Source organism: Globicephala melas, chromosome 6, assembly GCF_963455315.2.
Source record: "Globicephala melas chromosome 6, mGloMel1.2, whole genome shotgun sequence".
NCBI lineage: Eukaryota > Metazoa > Chordata > Mammalia > Artiodactyla > Delphinidae > Globicephala > Globicephala melas.
Window position 1 is genome coordinate 8,102,809 of NC_083319.1, and position 19,719 is coordinate 8,122,527.

At 53.5% G+C, this 19,719-nt stretch overlaps 1 protein-coding gene across 10 annotated transcripts in view; it reads right to left on the minus strand.

The window, feature by feature from the left end:
* Window positions 1-380: 380 nt before the first annotated feature.
* The window catches only part of SLC25A25 (solute carrier family 25 member 25), a 33,042-nt gene continuing 13,703 nt past the window's right edge, over window positions 381-19,719 (minus strand). Inside the window, exons 1-12 of one of the 10 annotated variants that reach the window (XM_060300372.2) lie at window positions 17,091-17,765; window positions 10,842-10,871; window positions 8,384-8,510; window positions 8,204-8,291; window positions 7,486-7,521; window positions 7,113-7,224; window positions 5,749-5,907; window positions 3,986-4,138; window positions 3,530-3,637; window positions 3,263-3,430; window positions 2,559-2,709; window positions 381-2,447 (exon numbers count right to left, since the gene is read on the minus strand). In XM_060300372.2, the coding sequence (XP_060156355.1) occupies window positions 2,263-2,447; window positions 2,559-2,709; window positions 3,263-3,430; window positions 3,530-3,637; window positions 3,986-4,138; window positions 5,749-5,907; window positions 7,113-7,224; window positions 7,486-7,521; window positions 8,204-8,291; window positions 8,384-8,510; window positions 10,842-10,871; window positions 17,091-17,309 (1,536 nt within the window). In that variant the 5' untranslated portion in view covers window positions 17,310-17,765 and the 3' untranslated portion in view covers window positions 381-2,262. Of the gene's footprint in view, window positions 2,448-2,558; window positions 2,710-3,262; window positions 3,431-3,529; window positions 3,638-3,985; window positions 4,139-5,748; window positions 5,908-7,112; window positions 7,225-7,485; window positions 7,522-8,203; window positions 8,292-8,383; window positions 8,511-10,841; window positions 11,494-15,355; window positions 16,406-17,090; window positions 17,766-19,719 lie in introns of those variants that run through there. The other 9 variants (XM_030858540.2, XM_060300373.1, XM_060300375.1 and 6 more) reach the window with 9 other exon arrangements.

Sequence of the window (19,719 nt, forward strand, 5' to 3'; positions counted from 1 at the left end):
TCTCTACGTCAGAAGGATGGGCAGGAACCAAATCTGAGGCTGGGGAGGGGCACCCAGTGAAGTGAAGAGAGGCACAGTGGTGTCTGGAGGTGCTTCAAGCAGGAGACAAGGGATCAGCTCGGCTCGACATGGGCTGAATCAGCTGAGGGCTGAGGAAGGACCAGACTCACTATCTCCTGGGGCACTGGAGACCTGTCAGAGCACCCCAAATACAATGACCATCCATTCTAAAGAGGGGGTGCGTCCAGAAGCCCAGAGCGGGTAGCTACTCTGAGGGGTAGCTTTCTCATGTTGTCTCATGAGAAAAAGGGATTTGTATTCTAACATGTAAACAGCCCCATGCCGCCCAAGCCCAGGTCAGGAAAACCACGGCTCCATCATCAGCTCTGAAACAACTTTATTAGAAGGCTGTTTTAAATGACAACTTCCAATTCTTTCTTAATTTGCTTTGTCACCAATTCCAGTTATAACTCTATTTATATATAACAATAAATCTTGCATTGATCTTTGCATCCTATTTAAATTGTCCTCATCAGGCCGTTCTGGTGAATGGAAGTGTGGCTGTGCAGTTGCACGCTGACCAGCATTACTGAGCAGGGGTAGCGGGGGGCCCAGGACAGAGGGGGCCCGCTTCACAGGTACGGGGGGGGAGCCGGCCGCCCTCTCCTCTGGCCCCCACCCCAAACTCACAGTGATAGGCACCTCACTGCCTTGTCTTTCAAAAAGGGTGAATAAAGAAATCCCTCCCAGTCTAAGAAATGATTTGGACTTCCATCCTGAACAGGGTTGAGATTCCCCCCTCTTCCTGGCCCCTGATCAAACCCTCAGATCCTAAGGCTTCCTAGGTGCTGGCCCTGCCCTGACCCGCCGAAGGACCGTCTCTCCGTGATCAGGGCCCTTCTGCCTTCTTGCCTTTCTTCTGTCGCCAGTTCCGAAAGAAATTTCTTTGGACAGACATGGTGCAGCAGCGAGAAGGGTCACTGCCACGGCCCCCTCCTTCCTCTTCCCACCCCACCTCACAGGTGTTGGGAAGGTGCAGTCAACCAGGAACATAAATATGAATAAAAAATGAACTTGAAAATGACAGGCTATTAATTAAACACATCTATAAAAATAGTTAGGACATAACTCTGTTCAAATAAATACAAAATAAATAGGCTCCCAGCAGTGTGATACGTTGCGTCAGTGGAATGTGAGGCTGGTCCCACTTTGCCCCAGTTGGGATTGGACACGAATCCCCGGGGCGTCAGAAACAGGCTTTAACGCGGTCGGCCGAGCCACTGGCTCTCTTTGTCTTCTCCCTGGAAGAGCAGAACTTGTACATTTGTCCGGCTTGTCTTTCTGAACAAAACCCTTTTTCCAACAATACATAATTAAGGCCTTGATCACCTTTTCCTTCTCTCACCAGGGCGTGCAGACTCAGGGCAGAAACTGCCCTTCCTGCTTCAACACAATGCCCACTGCCCTCATGCCGGCGGGAAGGGAGAGGGAGTTAGTTCTGAGCTGGTGCCAGTCCTGCCAGGGGCCAGGGCCCGCTCGGAGCCCCACGAGCCCCCCAGCAGCAGGGAGCAGAGGCCCTCTGGGTCCCAGGACCCATGAAGCCATGCGCCAGGACGCCAGGCAGCCTTGCCCTCGTCACGCACACGGGCATCCAGGTGCCCGTCTGCGGGGCAGCTCAGAAGCCAGACTCCTCCCTCTTCCCTGCCAGTGGCTGCGCTGCCGGTTGGGAAGTCGGCCTTAGGTCAGGTAGAACCACCCTTCCCCACGGACTGGGCGGAGAGGAGCAGCGTGGCGGGGGGAGTGGGCTGCGGGCCCTCCTCCTACCATTTAAAACAGCAGCAAGGAAGGAAGCAAGGTGGGCCCGGGGAGGACGCTCAGCAGGCCCGAAGGCGCCCCGCGCCAATGGTCTGGCTGCGAGGACGCGATGGAAGAACGAAGCCAGCCTCCCAGCCCAGCTATTCGGCAGGCAGCACAGGAAATGTCCTGTCCCCACGCACGCGAGCCTGTGTCCTGCTGAGCCCTGGACCCTGAGGAACACCCACAGGTCTTCCCTGGAATGGACCCGAGGGTCAGCCAGGGTCAGCAGGACAGACCCAGCGGGCCTGCCGGCTCTGCCCCCACCCCTGCAGGTGCGTCCCAGGGTCTTCACAGCTTGGCTTAAGTCAGCTTAGTGTTGGCACATTCACAGAATGAGATGGCTACACATCCCGGGGCTGCAGGCCCAGGATCAGCGAGTCCGCGGGCAGGCTGGCCTCCCTCCCGTCACCGCGACTGCACGCCCAGGGTGATCTTCAGGTTCTCGTACACCACGTAGCTGATGCTCACGGCCGGAATCACCTTCATGAAGTTGGGGGCCAGCCCCCGGTACAGGCCGAAGGCCCCCTCGGTCCGCAGGATCTGTCTGAAGAGGCTGCTCATGGTCACCTCCGGGGCGCCCTCAATGGAGGCTGCAGGGAGCGAGGTCGCCCGTCAGGGGCCTTTCGCCGGCCCCTCCCTACGTCCCAACCTGCCCGGGGAGACGGGCCCCTGGGGACTGACTGGCCTAAGACCAGCCTTACCTTGGGCCTGCATCCGGGTCCTGACCAGGGCCAGTGGGTAGCTGGCCAGCTGGCCACAGGTGCTGGACATGGTGCCACAGGCCAGGAGCACAAACACGCCGGGGTCTGCACTGTTCACCGCATAGCGCTGCAGCCAGGCATTCTTAAGTGTCTGAAAGGGCAGAGGGGGGCGGGGATGAGCCAAAGGGCCTGCAGGCCCCAGGAAGAAAGGGCTTGTGAGGCAGTGAGAGACTGGGGCGCTGAGGGGACAGTTACCGGATCCACACAGGAGGCGTTGCCCCATCACATGGGATCCGCGAGGCCACTGTAACCTGATTCACTTGGCCTGGGCCAGCCTGGGGCTGGCTGGGCTCCCGGCCTGCCTGACCTTTGTTTCTGCTGTCACTGGGGATTTCTGGATAGGATGGGGATGCCGCAGGGGCAGCCCCTCCCTTCCCTCCCCCAAGAGCCAGACTCCTGTGCTCCGGAGTCTGCTGGGGGCCCAGGAAGCCCCCAGGGCATCGTGCTCTGTAGATCTGCCTGCCAAGCCCCTGGGGGTACAGAACCTGGGGGCTGCCAGGGGCAGGCAGTGTGACAGGACACCCCTGCAATGGACAGGTGAGTCTGGAAGGAGACAAAGGGGGGTGGAGGGGTGACACATGGCCAGGAGGGGGTTTCTGAATCTCTCCTGCTGCTCAAGGGGCCTGAGTCCTCTAGGGCCTCACCTCGTAGACGGCCAGGTCTATCCCAGCGTAGGGGATGATCCCCAGCATGTTGGGGACATAGCCTTTGTAGAAGGCGGCCATGCCCTCTCTGGCCAGGATCTTCCTGGCGCAGTCCAGCATGCCCGAGTACTGGCCTGTTTTGCGCAGGGCCATCCGGGTCTTCAGGACCTGCAGAGCCCAACGGAAGTGACGGAAGTGTGAGCCCGGCCCACTCTGCACCCTCACCTCCACGTACACTGCCCGCCCCAGGACTGACGTGGCCCTCACCTCCATCGGGTAGATGCTGCTCTGGGCGATGGCCCCCGCCAAGGACCCTGCCACAAGCCTCTCGTGAATCCTCAGAGTCTCCTGGTCACTCCCAACGAGACGCTTGATCTGGAACAGGGAGCAAACAGACTGATACCCCCCAGAGACCAGCATACCTGCTCCTGCCCCACCCTTCCTCCCGGGGCCTGTCAGCTTTAGCCAAGACCTGGTGTCCCTGGCACTTTTGATGCTGCCCAGAAATGGAAGGAACTGGCCCCCAGTGGAACTGGTTGCTGGCACAGCTGGGGTCAGGCTCAGGCCTTCCCACCCCCCACCTAGCCCTGCTGTCCCTCAGGTACAAGGACTGGTTCCAGGTTCCAGGGAACCAGGGCAGGTCCAAGGCAGGGACCTCATTCCAGGGGAAGCTCAGGAAGCAGCTGCTGATGGGCGACTCTCCCTGGGGAGCTGGGTCCTCACCTGTTCATAGGCCATGAACTTGATGGCCGACTCGGGGGCAATTTTGAGGACGTTGATGCCATTGCCGCGCCAGAGTGATTTGGCCCCTCCTTCTCGAATCATCTGGGTGAAGCCACCCACGATGCACATGTTGTTGCTGCGGGAGGCGTGGACCTGGGGGGGGAGGACAAGCGGTCAGAAGGAGCTCAGCGGCCGCAGGGCCACCGCTGCCTGACAAAGAGCCAAGATCGACGGCAGCCAGGCTCCGCCCTCGTGGCACTCTGAGGCCAGCTCGGTACCCTGAGAGCCTAACGTGGCTGCTCTAGGTCCCACCAGATCCTGCTGTGCACCTGCTGGCGCCAACCCCATGCTAAACACCTCCACAAGGACTGCTTTAAAAAAAGTTGAGCTTTTTGGACTTCCCTGGTGGCCAAGGCAGGGGCCATGGGTTCCAGCCCTGGTCCGGGAAGATCCCACATGCCACGGAGCAACTAAGCCCGTGAGCCACAACTACTGAGCCTGTGTGCTACAACTACTGAAGCCCGCACGCCTAGAGCACGGGCTCCGCAACAAGAGAAGCCACCGCAGTGAGAAGCCCGCACACCGCAACGAAGGGTAGCCCCCGCTCACTGCAACTAGAGAAAGCCCGCGCCCAGCAACGAAGACCCAACGCAGCCAAAAAATAAATTAAAAAAAAAAAAAAAGTGAGCTTTTTATTATGGAAAATTTTCAAACATATATAAAAGTATACAGGATTACATAATGAGCTTCCATGAACCCATAATGAGCTTCAACCATCATCAAACCAGCCAACTGATGCCCCCCACCCCTCCCCCTGCTCCCCCTCCCCCACCCCCATTAATTTAAAGCACCTCCCTGGCATTTTGTCATTTCACCCAAGGACAGCTTTTAATCTCTACAGCATTCCTGGGGATTTGGCTAAGAAAAACACACTGATGAGGCAATTTGTTCGAACCCCTTAGTTTCCAGAGCAGTAGAAGTCCTGGGGCTGAAGTGACTCGCCTGAGGTCACCCAGCTGGGACAATGGGACCCCGGGTCGGGTCCCAGGCCCAGGGCTCCTCTCCCTGAACCACTCGCCTCCCTGATTCAGCACCAGAAGGGAGTTCTCATTCTTCCATCCATAGACCTCAAACCGAGGCAGGCCCAGGAGGCGCTGAGGGGGTAAGGAAAGGATGACACCTTTTCTGAGCAGGGTTCCTGCCACGAAAAGTGCCAGAACGCAAGTCAGGGGACAAGGGGGTGACTGGCCACTGTCCAAAAGACACTGGAGTCCACTGGTGTGTCCTCAGGCAGCTCGATTTCACAACCTTGCTCCCGACTTGGGTTCAGCATGAGCTGAACCTGCCCTGTGGACGTGGAGCTGGGTGCCCAGCCAAGGGAACGGTGTCCAGGCCAGGTGAGGATCTGTTCGCACTACCCCCCACGTGGTGGCCTATGTAAGATGCGCCTAAGGAAACAGGTTCCTGCCACACTCCAGTTCTCACTGGGGTCATCTGCCTCTGGTGTGGCCCTGTAATGTGACTCCTGGCTTAAGGGCCTCAGATAAAATTAGATCAGGCCACCTAGGCCAGGATCTAATGTGCAAAAGGCCACCTAGGCCAAGATCTAATGTCATCCTTGTCTGAGCAATAATTCCAATCTGATTTACTGGGTTAGGAAAGTATGGGCCCAAAGCAGGGCCCCAGATAAGGGAGGGGAAACCAACCCACCAAAGAAACCCAAGGTGGAAACCAGGTGGCTTGGGGCCTGTTTTCCTGCGTACCTGCATGAGCACCTTGAGTCTGTCCAGGGGGGCCGTGCAGGTTCTCGATACAGCCCCCGCCCCACCGCCAGCCACCAGGTGTCTCCACCACATCCCCGTCTGCCTCTCCTCCACCGTGAACTCATCGGGGACCGTCAGATTCTCACCCACATCAAAGATCTGTGAGGAAGACCAACAACGATAAATCTAGCAGGCTCCCGACGCTTGTGGCAGAACTGCCGGCAGACAGCTAGGTCCACAGCCTTCTGCCGCCTAGAATGGACCCCCTACCCCTTCGCTATGTGGAGGCAGCAAAGCTCTGAGCTGTCTGTGGCCTTGGAGAGGCCCAGGTTGGAACTGAGAGCACAGCTGGAAGAACGCAGGTAGAAAACCATGCGGACAGCCCTTCGGGACACTGCCAGGGGCTCCTGCAAGAACAGCTGACAAAGGCACTGCAGCTGAGGATCACCAGGTTGGCTGTACTGGAAGGATCAAGTCAGGGATAAAAATTCTTCTGAAACCTGATGTGTAACCGGATCACGTTGGCAGAACATTATGCAAGACTTCTGCAAACACGAGAGGTTGTGCTGCCTGTGCAATGCCCTCTCTCCCAGGCGGCCTCCCGGCTCGGCAGGCAGAGCCAGCTCTGCTCCAACCTTGGGGCTGCAGGCCAGACCCACGGGGCCGCGGCTCCTACCCGCAGAGCGTTCACCTAATTTCAGCCAACGAAGATGCCAGGCGTCCCCTGAGGGCACCTCGGGAGACAGAGGAGGACCTGTGGCCTCCTCTTCTGGAGTCGACGGTCCAGGATGGATAAGACTGCCACCAGGGGATACTCAGCAAGGACCAGCAGAAAGGGACGCTCATGCGTGAAGGGGGCTCGTGGGCGAGGGGTCAATGGGGCCACTACCAGTGAGGGTGCAGAGCTCTGTGTGTTTCTGACCGGGGGTGAAAGCAGTGGGGAGGTATTCTTTTGCCATAGAGAGAAATGACAGAAAACATGGGGTGGCCGGGGGGAGAAACTGAACAGCTCTGCTACTGGATCTCTGCAGAGCAGCCCTCAGGAGGCTTTGGAAGAACAAGGAGGCTCAGGGAGAGGGTGCTTACAGTGGACCCTGAAGAACAGGCAGCACGTGGGGACAGGAGGGCATTGTTTCTAGCAGAGGGAGCCCCGTGTTTGGGGCATGGGCAGGCCGTTCAGGTTGGCCGGCATGAGGGAGATGGAGGGAGCATGTGGAAGGCTGGCAGAGAAGCAGACAGCCCCACCACTGAAGGGGAGGTGGGCTGGGAACCCCCACCAGGATGGGGGCTGATGCTGGGCGAAGGGGACCCTATGAACGGACGAGGGAGAAACCACCTTCCGGCCCCGGGAGCGCGGGGCTCACCGTAGAGTGCTTCCAGTACAGGATGATCTCAGGGATGTTCTCCACGGGATGCAGGAGGTGATAGTCTCGCCACTCGTTCCAGTCGATGGTCATTGTGCCATTCTTGTCCATGCTGCAAGACAAATATGTGGGTCGCCCAACTGTCAACAGGCCCCATCTGTCAGCCGCGCTTCCCACCTCCAGGGGAGCCGAGGGCAGGCGCGCGGCCACCAGGGAACCACAGAAGGCGCCTCTGCCCCGGAGGAGAAAAGGCCAGGTGGCTCCACATCCCACCTGGTACAAAAACGGGATCTGACGGCCCACGAGAACCCCGTTCCGATCGGGCACAGAGGTCAAGGAGGGAGGCGGTCCCGAGAGTGACACGGATACTTACTAGGTGACAGGGCCCCAGAAGTGGCCCGTTCGTACTCTGACAGACAGACAAAGGAAGATGCAGAGGAGAGAGGAGAAACAACACCAATAAGTGCTCTGCGCGGAGGTTAGTGACGCAAGCACACGCCACGGCACAGCACGAGGACGCGCCCTCCACGCGGAGGGGAGCAAGGGCCAGAGGCTGCCGTCCCTGGCCAGCCGGCTTCGGGCCCCTGGGACTTGGGGAGGCTCCAGAGGACAGGAAGTGGCTCTGGGGCTGTTCTGTGCGAGTTCCCAGCACAGCAATGATGCCAGTCCCCAGGACCACCCCTGGCCTGCGGGATGCCTTTCGGGGCAGCACACCTGAGCATTGTGTTAAGAGGAAGTTCCCCACAGTGGAGGGCGGCCACGTGAGCCCTGCCCCTGAACGACCGGGCAGAGAAGGGTGTTCCTCGCTGGCCTTTCACCTACTAAAATCCCCCACTAGTCTTCTCTCTCAGCGGGTGGCTGGCGCTCAGGCACTCTGCCAGGTGATCTGTGATTCCACCACCGGAGCTGACCAGGAACCCGGGGAGCAGCTGGTCTCTGGGAGGGGTTACTTATTCATCCCTTCCAACCACCAGAAGCCAAAGTTCACAGAAACAGGGTCAATACAGTGAACGGCACGAGGGAGTGAGTCCAAGAAACCTTCTTTCGTCACACTTTTGTTCAACCAAACGCAGGGGCGGCTATGCACTCACCTCTTGAGGATTTTTTCTGCCTGCTGTTCAGATATCTTGACTCCCAGGTCCCGCAGGGACTGCATGATCTCCTGCGCGTCGATCCGTCCTGGAACAACAAAGGCCGTGAGCCGGAAGCCAGCCCTGCGGAGAGGCCCAGGACCGCTGGGCCCGCCGCTGGCCCCCGGGGGCAATGCTCACCATCATTCTTCTTGTCCAAACTCTTGAATACCAGCCTCAGTTTCTTCTCATGATCTTGGAGATAATGGACAAACTCTTCAAAGTCTAGCTGCCCATCGAGGTCTTTGTCGCCAGCTTGTACAATTTTCTATAAAACAAAAGTAAGGTTTTGTCCTTCAGCTTTTCGGGTCCCTCGTGGTGTCCCGTTCCCAGGAAACAACTGCTCAACCGTGAACAGAGGTGGCCCCATGACCCGAGACACTTCCCCTCCTCCACTCCCAGGGCCACCACCTGGATCCCCTAGGGCCGGCCAGAACCCAGCCAAGGACCCACCGTGTTTCCCTCATGAGAAAGAGGAAAAAGAGGCCGCAAGAGGAGCCCTTCTGACAGAGGCCGGCAGTGGTGGGCTTGGTACTTCCACCAGGCCAGCTGCCCGGCTCCCCTGCAGCTCTGTCCCTGGTGCCAGGCCTCAGCCCCACATGCTCTCTGCCCAAATGTGGGGTGGCCCTGGAGCTCCAGATTCCCTCAGAAACTCTGCAGCTTGCTCTTTTTATCCCTAAAAGTGGCACTGGCCCAAGAACAATTGGGGGCGACCAGGGTAAAGGTACAGGGCAGAGCCGGCCCCTGCCAATGGCTGCTTGGCAGAAATACTGCCAGAGAGAACTCTGGAGGATGGAGAAGTGGTAAGAGCAATGGGAACTGTTCTTGGGCCTGTGCGTGATGGCGCTGCCTGTCTCTGATCTCAGGGGAGCCAGGTGCTATAACCAACCTCAGCTCCCTTAACCAGGCACTGAAAAGCAGGGCAGCTCCACTTAGGAATAGTTCAGTGACCCAAGGAAGCTTTAAAAGACCCTTTCCTGGGCAGTGAGGTTCCAAAAACCTGCGCCTGCCCTTAGACATGAGCTCTGTTCAGCAGCTGCAGTCCGTTTTCGATGCTCAGCAACTGGAACTTTTCCACAAAAGCACAAGCACTTGGTCTGTGCCCGGGGTCCTGCTAAATGCTTTACCTCTAGTAACCCGCTGAATCCTCGCAAACAGGCCTGGGAGGTGGGTACTACCATTTCCCCCATTTTCCAGAGAAGGAAACAGAAGGTCACAGAGGTTTAGTAATTTATCCAAAGTCGCACAGTTAGGGAAGTTGGGGGGCAGGATTCAAGCCAGGCCTGATGGGACTCCAGAGCCACCTCTGTATAGTGTCTGCTGGCATTCTAAAGGTTAATCTCAAGAAGGTGGGGAACATACATGAGTCACTCCAACCCAGCAACACCCCAAAACTAGGACCAAAAATCCCCTAAGGAAAATGGTTAGAGTCTCCCTGTGTTGCCCAATTCTCTCAGCAAGAAATACAGTCACTCTCCACAAACCAGTGTGGGTTTCAAAGTCTTCTGAGCCAGTGGGTTTGGAAATTGATGGGCCATTGGCTAGCTGGTCCTCTCCAGATACTGTGTCACCTAACATGATCCAAAGAACAGCTCAGGGAGGGTGTGGCTGGAAGGGGAGACACAGGCTGGCACGTGTTCTGTCAGCTGTCTGGAGTTACGTTAACTTCCTGCAGACGTTTGTGCTCCCCACCAAAATGCAGATTACATATAGGTTAAGCACCCTAGATTTATGAGAGGAGCAGAAATAGAATCTGCACGTCATTTAGACAGGAGGCGAACGCTAGGCACGAAGCTCGTTGGTATCTGGGTTGCTCTGGCACCAACGCGATCCATGTGCCTTGTTGGGTGGGTGCCCGTGACACAGATAACTCAAGGACATGCTCATGCAGCTGATTTCAAAATATTCTAAGTCGTTGCTTCCACCTCAGTCCGGTCTCCTTCCTAGGATATGCAAATCACCACCCCCTGCACACCATCTGACCGTCACTGCCATCGTGAGCACGGGGGGATAGCACAGGATCTGATTAACGGAGAAGTTGGGGTGTCCCTTTAGGAGGCAGGCGACCCCCTCAGACTCTGTAGCTGTTTCCCCATATTTAAATTAGTAATGATTTCTGCTGCCTCCTGCTCCAAAGAGACGCCTAGGAAGGTCCCCTCACCCCTGCCCGTTGGCTTGTTTCACCCAGGGCACAGCCCTGTCACCTCCAGCCTCTGCAGCCACGGTTCCAACTCCTGGGTCTCCAATGAGGGGCCTCTCCCCTCCCCTCCTGCCCCCCAGCTCAGATAAAGCAGCTAGACTGTGCCCCTGCACTTCCTGGCCCTGCACTGCTTAGAACCCCGCCCTCCGCAAGAAAATTCCTTTCCGTCTCCCACAAGTGCCTTCCCTATAATTCCAGCCTTCCTTGGAAGTCACATGAGAGCCGGTCACTCCCATGACGTAATAGCCCTTTAGCTGCCTATAGTTACGCGACAGCTGGGGAAAAACTGGCAGGCTCAGAAATGGTGGGGGGACCTTTGAGGCATGCGGACCCTCTACCAGCTCATCCATTCACTCAGCCAACACTGATGAAACGCCCGCTGCCTTCCACGGTACAGACCTGCTTCCACTGGCGGTAGGTGGAGAACTCCTGGGACGGGATAAAGACACTGAGTTTGAAGATGGACTTCAGCTCGGCGGGAAGCCCCTTGGACTCGAAGTACTGGAACTCGGTCTGGGCCTCCCCGATGAGGGGCACGTACAGGCACAGGCAGAGCATGCTGGTGGGAGCTGTTTCAGGCGGCGTGGAGGCAGGAGAATGCTGCCCGGCCCAGCACACTTGCACAAGGTATGCTGGGGCGCAGCTGTCATTGGCTGCCTCCACCCTGTCCTTTCACTTAATTGAAAAAAGTCTGCTCACTGTACCTCCCGCCCACAGCCAATGAGCACAGAGCCCGGCAAGGAGGCGTGCGTGGCCGAGTGCAGAGGGATAAAGATCAGGACTGACGTCACCTGCTCCCCAGTTAACCCTTCGGAGACGGGCAGAGCATTCTGCCCTGCCCTGGGATCTGCCCCAGAAACCTTCACCCTCTGGCTGCCAATCCCTCCAAACAAACAGCCTTTGGCCTGTTTTTCCACAAGGTCCCCAAACGCGTCACACAATACAGTGGTTTCTCTCCTTGGTAAATCATTCCCAGCAGAAAAATAAGTGGGTGGAGGTAGAGAATGAATCAATGCTCACCTGAAACGGCCCCGTTTCGCTGTGAGGGTAGAAGTCAGTGGCGGGGGGGGGGGGGGGGAGAAGTCCTGGAAGTAGCCCCCGGTGGGGGTGGGGAGGGGTCTTTCACTTGCAGGGGAGCTGCCCCTCAGCCGGCTGCCTGGGCCACAGGGCTTTCCAGGCACAGCTCTGGCTGGCTCTAGTGACCCTCCCCAGGCCACCCTGCACATGAGCAGCCCCTCCCCTGTAGGCTTTGCCTGGGGACCCCACAAGCACCGAGAGGCTGAAATGATGGGGGCAGGAAGAGGACACTCTAGGCCACAGGTCATGGTGCCGGGGCACTCCTCAGCAGCACCAATCTGGGGTCAGCCTGGGCCTCACTTAAGATCCACGGATGTGGTCTTCAGAGCCCACATTCATTCAGGACGCTCTAAAGTTCAGTGCATCAGAGCTTTCTGGTCTACAACTGTGCTGCTCAATACTTTTATTTTATTATGCCACGCCACACAGCATGTGGGATCTTAGTTCCCTGACCAGGGATCGAACCCGCGCCTCCTGAACGGTGGAGTCTTAACCACTAGACTGCCAGGGAAGTCCTCAATTTTAAATAAACTAAAATTCAATGAAACTAAGAGTTCATTTCCTTGGTTGCATGGCCACACATTATTTCCATCATCACAGAAAGTTCTACTGAGCAACACTGCCCTAGAATGTCCCTTTTAGGTGAGGATGAGAGGAAACTTCAGGTCTTGGAGAGTCAGGATCTGATCTTTATTTAAGGGCCACCCTGCCACCTCCACCTCATTCCTTCCCAAGGAAGATGTCAGATTCATGCTGCAGAGGAAGAGCCCACGTCACAGAGATGAAAAAGGAATCCATCTCGCTATGTTCCATCTACAGTGCACCACTTCCTAATATAGACGAAACCTCGCGACCAGGATGGATTAAATACAGATGGATGTCATTTGGGGATCCACCAAAGTAAAAGGAACTTCTTAAATTCACTAAAAAGCTTTTTGTTGAGAACTTTAAAAAGGTTCAGAAAATAAGATGTTGATGCTTATATACATCATTATGAAACAGATTTTAATAACTTATATGATATTTCAGCCCTTCTAAAAGAGATCTGATGGTGAGTCTGTAAAAACAGGTCTTGGGCTGTTTCATCCATCCACTAGGGAGGATCCGATGAGGTATCCAGAGGCAGCTCAGGATTATTCAGGCAAATTCCTGCTCAGCCTCCACCTAAATCCATGATACTCAGCTGTCTCTTAAGCTGCCCAATCCAGAATGTTCTGCTTTACGGCTATTTTTATGTACATCTTATCTCTACTGCTGGGGTCCTAAAGGCAGGGCCTTTGTACCTCCTTGCCTGGAATGAGCCCTTGCCTTGATTACGGAGGTGCTTGACATAAGCAGTTTCTGAATGAATGAATGAATCGTGCTTGGCAGGCCTCTGAGACCCCAAAAAACAAACACGACCACTCTTGATGAAGACCTTAGGTTTGGTTTCCCGAGTGCCAGCAAATAGAGTCCTCAGGGTATTTTGTCCACCTCAACTCAAAAAGATACTGTATTATTATTTTTATTTTAAAGGAAGTTCACATTTATAAATAAAAGAGCTGAATTTTAAATGCTGATCTTCCTTTTTAAAATTATTCACGATTGCTTCTGAAACGAAAATAAATTACACAGATCTGTTGAAGTGTCTCATTTCAGTGACAACTGCAGTCCTTCCAATACAAAATGGCAAATATTTTGACTGAATAAATAAGTTGTTCAACTGGAGATGTTCCTTTCCTACTAAACTATGTTTTTCAAATAATGTTGGTAAACATAATTGTACCATTGAGGGGTTTTTTTTGGTACCACTGAGTTGTATGATATATTTACAAGACAAATCTGAGAAGAGATTTGAAAACAATACCAAATGAAAGTGAAATCAGCATTCAATATATAAGGAACAATTATTAAAGCATTATCAAACAAGGGCAACTATCTTCTAGAATCAACAGAATGGAATGTCCTTGATTATAACAGAGCTCATTACTCTACAGACCAGTGGTATCACAGGGCCAGGAAATGTTCTCTGAAAAGTTCTGCATGTGCTTGTCAAGATGTTATTTTACAACGCTTACATTAATTCTATTCCAGTGTTAATCTTAAAGGGCTCCAACGTATTTCTATTTTGCAACTGTGTTTGAGTCCAACAGAATGTCTTCATTGGACAAACGTAAACTGGCGTTTGCTTATTTATTTAAACCACCCATCTTCCTGAGTTGCATAGGTCATGCAGAACTCTGTTGTCACACAGAAACCTTTACTTCTCAGTTGAGCCAATCTCCAGGCACCTGGTGTCCAAGGCAAATGCTCTCTCCCTGGAATTACAGACACTGGGCCCCACAGGGGCCCTGGGGTCATCTCTGAATCTCCGAGATGAAGAAACAGACCAGGAGAGGCCACCTGGTTTGCCCGGGCCCCAGAGCCAGCTGGCGGAGGCTCACCAGAGCCTGGCTCCTGTTACAATGGCCACTTAAAACAGCATCCAAGCCTGACACTGCCATAAAGAGATTTTAGAATTCAGCTTCCAAAGAACACTTGTCAGCCTGACCCTGAGAATTACAGTGAGCAGTACCTCACATGGGAAGGCAGCAGATGCGGGGGAGTAATTTTAGCCTTAGCTAAAAAAAAAACCACACAAAAAATGTATCTGTTACAGCTCTGAACACATACATGAGAAATACAAATAAGGAAGACGAATATGGCAGGGCTCAGGACTTCCCTGGCGGCCCAGCGGATAGGACTCCGCGCTTCCGCTGCAGCGGGCACAGGTTCTATCCCTGGCTGGGGAACTGAGATCCCGCATGTCACGTGGCGTGGCCAAAAAAAAAAAAAAAAAAGTTCATAAAGCAGGGCTTGTGCTCCGTTCCTGATGTTTCACACCAGCTCCCGGTGCTTCTGGAGGCCCGAGTAAAGTGCTCTCTCCCTCTCCTGCCATCGACACGTCTTCTCTGCTATCTTTACCTGTTCTAATTTTGTGACCCAGATCTACTTTTGTTTCCTTTCTTCCAATGTCCATTCCTGTAACAACCAGTACTCAGAAACAATGGCAGCCACTCCAGATGCCTTAGAATTCAGTGGCATTCGATTTCCCTTAATCTGCTAAGTAGCAGTTCCTCTCACAAGCATCTTCTCACCCTCAAATCTGCACATGCCCCCACCCCACCAGCTTTCCTTGTTCTACCACTGTTTCATGCCAAAGATCCCCGTAAGTGCCGGAATACCACGAGTAACAACAGGGCAGGTAGAGTACCTCTGGGAGTGTGGCATTAGCTCATACAGTATTTCCACCGCCCCGCCAATGACTCAGACCAAGCCAAAAATATTAATATATTGCCAGCATCCAGCTATTCTAGCCCCACCCACCCGTAAGGCCCTCGAGCCTCATTTGCTGCTGTAGCCGTAGTGTCATTTGATGATCGGGTTGCCATGACAGCCCAGTGGAGCCGGTTTCCAATGAAACCTGCCTGCACTTGGCAATTAGACACACAATGAGCAAAATTCTCTGAGCTTCTGAGAAGACGGCCCCTCAGGATTTGAAAGCTTGAATGCCGCTCAGGGCACCTCCCACTCCAGACTAATGGCTTTCTTCTCCAACTGCAGATCGACTGTAAGACAAAGATAAGGGGGGAAACTGGAACAGTTCTGAGAATAAAAGCTGGCCGGAACCTGACTCACCAGCAGACATATTTAAGAGAGAAATGAGAGTCGAACAAAGTAGCGCCACTGGGACACTTAGAAGGCTGAGAACCAAAGTGACGTCTCTACGAGGTCCCCACGAGGCTGCGGCAGCGTCTGCCAGAGAGAAATGGCGAGCCAGGCCCCACCGGCCCACGATCCCAACCTCCAACCCCTACCTTCAAGAGCAGCTGTGCTGGAAAAGGACGCACGCTGCTGAAACACTCTTCCAGTTCTTAATTTGTCTGCCTTTAAAGGGTCCACACCGCCCAGAAGCGCTTTCTTGCTTGTTTCAAACCAAAACCAGCTGACGCACCTCCCTCTTGGGGCTCCCCACACCCCCAGGCAGCTGATCCATCTCCCTTCTGGGGAGAAGTGTCAGTGAGAGGTGTGGGTCTCAGGTTCAGCCCGCCTTGCTCCCGATTCTGTAGGCCAGGAAAGAAGCCGTTCAGAACAGTCCTGATGCCAGGCCAGCCCAGGGGGAGGGCTGACAAGAGCTGCCAGTCGGTGTGAGTCTGGGAAGTGGAGCAGTTAATTATTAAAGTCAAAAGTGGGTGAATTTAAAAGGAGTCAGCCAGTCCCTTAAGCCCTTGGCCATAAGGCAAGCAGGTCTGGAGATAAAAGTTCCTCATAATAGATAACGCCACGGCCATTTCCGAGCTCCTGTAAAATGATCAAAAGGTAGAAAGCGACACCTGTCACATCTCAGGCACAGTACAGATGCCGAGACCCCTGTCGCCCTGGATGAGCCCATTACAGACTAAGGATTCTCCTCAGTGCTTAACCTGAAACCACTGCAAAAGTTGTTGCATCAAAAGTTCCTCCCACTTAGCAAAGGAAAAATGAACGTCCATTTCTTAAATGCAGTAGCTCAATTCAGCAGAACCTTTTTTGGACTCTACAGCGTGCCACACACAGGGCAGAATCTCCTTCCTTTTTCCAGTTCATTTTTATCCTGAGAAAGGAGAAAAGATTCAAAATAACCAAGCCTCAGGAGGTGAACAAGGTTCTCCTACCCCAGGCAGGAGAAATCACAGCCAAGTCGCCTTTCTGTTCTAATCCTGAGAACTCGACTGGTCCCATTAAAAACGGCTTTCTTAAGGGAAGATGACGGCAGTACATGGCAAAGTTCCAGGTAGGCTGAAATGAAATCTCACCTCTACCCCTTCTTAACTGTTTAATCCCGGGCAAATTACTTAACCTTTCTGCACCTCAGTTTCCTCATCTGTGAAATGGGGGTGCTACCACTTACCCTGGTTCTTGTGAGGATCAGATGACATAAGCCACGCTCAGGGCACGAAATGGACGGAAGGCCCCAGCGCTCAGCAGACCCGCAGACCCGTGAGGAGTGCCGGCCTCCGTGCACTGAGACTCCAGCCTCCACTCTGCCTCATCGCTCCCTTTCTCCCAGAAAGAAAGGCAAGACGGGTCCCCTGCCCACCAAGGCAGAGGGTCTGACCTTTGGGATGCAGGGCAGGCTGGTCCTCCCCAGCTCCCGGCAGCTGGGTTCACCTTGGAAGGTTTGCTCTGTTGCCCGCTGAGCTCCGTCCTCCCTGTGCTGTTTAAACAGGCTAAGACCAAGACACGGTGTAATTGTTTGTCCCTGCCTTTCAAATGGCTTTCTGGGGCCAAAGAGACAAATCCTAAGGTAAATCTTCCATTGCATTCAACCTTCCTTCTTCAAATGGCCGCACTGAAGTGGTCACAATTGGGTAATAAAGCTTTTGCAGTGGCCACAGAAAGATTCTGGACTGGAGCTGGGCTTCTTCATTGTCTAACACCTCTCCCCAGGCCCCCGGGACCAAACGGATTCATTCATAAGTCCTCTCTTCCTCCCCCACACTCCAGCTTTTTCCAGGAAAATGATCCTAGGCTAGCCCCTAACCTAGGAGGTCCTCTCGACATTGCCATTACCTTTGGAAACTGCTCTGCGGGTCCGACCACCAGCAAGATGGTGGGTCTCTTTTCCGTGGCCTCAGCCCTTCCGTCCTGTTTCCCCAAAAAGCTTGGCATCTGGGCTCCCCGCGCCGGAGCCGGGGTGCCTCTGACTTCATTCCCGCTCCCCTCTCTGGAGCCTTGGCACCTGGCCCTGGGGAAGAAGCTAGACAGAAAATGCCACAGCATCTGCAACATCACGGCTTCCTCCCCACGTCGCCGACGGTGACCGTTCACTTTTGAGGAGGGATGTGACCACAATACCAAGGGTCTCTGGCTACACAGCTGCTTGGACGACTAGCCTGGGGAGTTGTAAGGCTGGCAGCTCTGCATGCAGTGGCTGTTTCCTGCCTTCTCAAATTTGCTAAGCACTGCTGTCGTGCCTGGCCTGAGAAGCAGCTCACTCTGAAAGCCCCGCCGGGTCGCTGACAACGAGAGAGCAGCTGGAGCTTCTTCAATAAAAACTCACTTTTGCAGGTGGACGGTGATCAAACGCTTGGCTTTTTGAAAAAAGGAAAAAAGCGATAGCCCAACAGACCTCTCCTGGAGGCAGAAGCAATTCGAGCTCCCAATTATTCAGCTGTCCTCGCTCAATTAATGATCATCACGCAAGTGAGGACCCGAGCATCCAGCCTGCATTCTCACTGCAGCAGGGCGCGGCCAATCACCTCTGCCGACACTACCGAGTTCATTATCCCCACCAGCAACATCCCTCCAATCACAGCCGACCGATTCCCTGCATGCAGCCGGCAGTTCTGCAGGGAGGTGCCCGCGGTAACCTCCAGAGGAGCTTCCAGCCTCACAGAAGCCACCTTGAGCTGGCTGGTCCTCAAGAGTCCAACTTCCTTCTCTCCACCTGGCTGTTTCCGGGATGACATTCCCCATCAAGTTTAGCACAATCAAGAGATCCTGGCAACACTTCCTAAGACATCTAGCAACACTTTCCCTTGTTCCATTATCCCATTCTCTGCAACTGTGTGTAACACGATGCACACCGTATCATAGCCACTTCTCTGAGTCTCGCTCTACAAGATGAACTTCTTGGGGACAGGGACCAAGTCGCATATCTTTCTACCCCTAGTGCCCAGAACCAGGCACAGATGAAGTCTGTGGGCTGAAATGAGTCAATGATCATGAACAAAAGGGAATTCATCTTTGGTCATTTGTTTCTTAGTTTCCTGGCAGACAAATGCAGTGCCGGGTCATCCCTCACAAAGGTAACCCTTTGATATAGTGTTCACAGCCATTATTTTGAAAACAAACACAGCATGAAAAAAGTTTAATAGACTGTGTTGGGGAGAGTATAGAGAAACATATACCCTCATACGCTGCTATGAGAGTGTAAATCAGTATAATCTCTCTGGAGAGCAATTTAGTCACAGCTACCAACAGATCAAAAGCACAAACGCTCTGACACAGCAATTCCACTTTTAGTGATTTATCCTGCAGATATATTTGCACATGTGGGAAATCACATATACAAATGTGATATATATGGGATACATACGTGTGATAAAATATAAGGATATTTTTTGCAGCCTGATTTACAATAGCACAGGTTTGGAAACAATGTAAAATTCTTTAGAAGGGGAGTACGTCGTAAATTAATGCACAACCACAATGGAGCCCTAGGCAGCTGTCAAAAAGAGGAAGGCAGCTCTACACCTACTATTATGGGATGACTTGAAAATATCTTGTTAGATGAAAAGAGCAAGGTGCAGAAGAAAGGGGATCGTTTGCTGCCATCTGTTTCTAAGCTTGTGTACGTGAAGAATCTCTCTGGAAAGACGAACTAAAATTGAAGAGACGGTTTGGGGTGGGGTGGGGGGGAACTTGGGGGTTTGAAGGAAGAAAGATAGATGGGAGGTTTATTTTCTTTGAATATCCTCTTATATCTGGTGAAACCAAATCATGTGCATGTATGACCAGGCACACATGTGTGCATACATACGACCGTAATTTAAAAAGAAAACACGACAAGGGAAAGCAAGGCAGCATGCTTGTTTGAAAGCTGAGGAACCTGCATCAGTTGCCCTCTCACTGGATATACAGAACAACTTTACCTGGAAGCAGCTTTGTGTGTTGATTAAATGTCTAGTCTTTGGAGCCAGACCCCAGGTTCAATCCTGGCCATCACTTACTGGCTGTGTGATCTTGATCAAGTTACTTAACCTCTCTGTGCTTTAATAGCCTCATGTGCAAAATGAGGATAGTAACAGAACCGTATCATTACTTCACAGAGTCGGTTAAAGACTAAATGAAATAATGTACAAAGCTCTTAGAACAGTACATATTAGCTATTTTATCTAGAAAATGATTGTGAGGGACTTCCCCGGTGATCCAGTGGTTAAAACTCCACGCTTCCACTGCAAGGGGCATGGGGTTGATGCCTGGTGGGGAAACCAAGATCCCACATGCTGTGCGGTGCAGCAAAAAAAAAAAAGAAAAAGAAAAGAAAATGATTGTGAGTTCAGGGTCTTCCCTGGTGGCACGTTGGTTAAGAATCCACCTGCCAATGCAGGGGACATGGGTTCAAGCCCTGGTCCGGGAAGATCCCACATGCCACGGAGCAACTAAGCCAATGTGCCACAACTACTGAGCCTGTGCT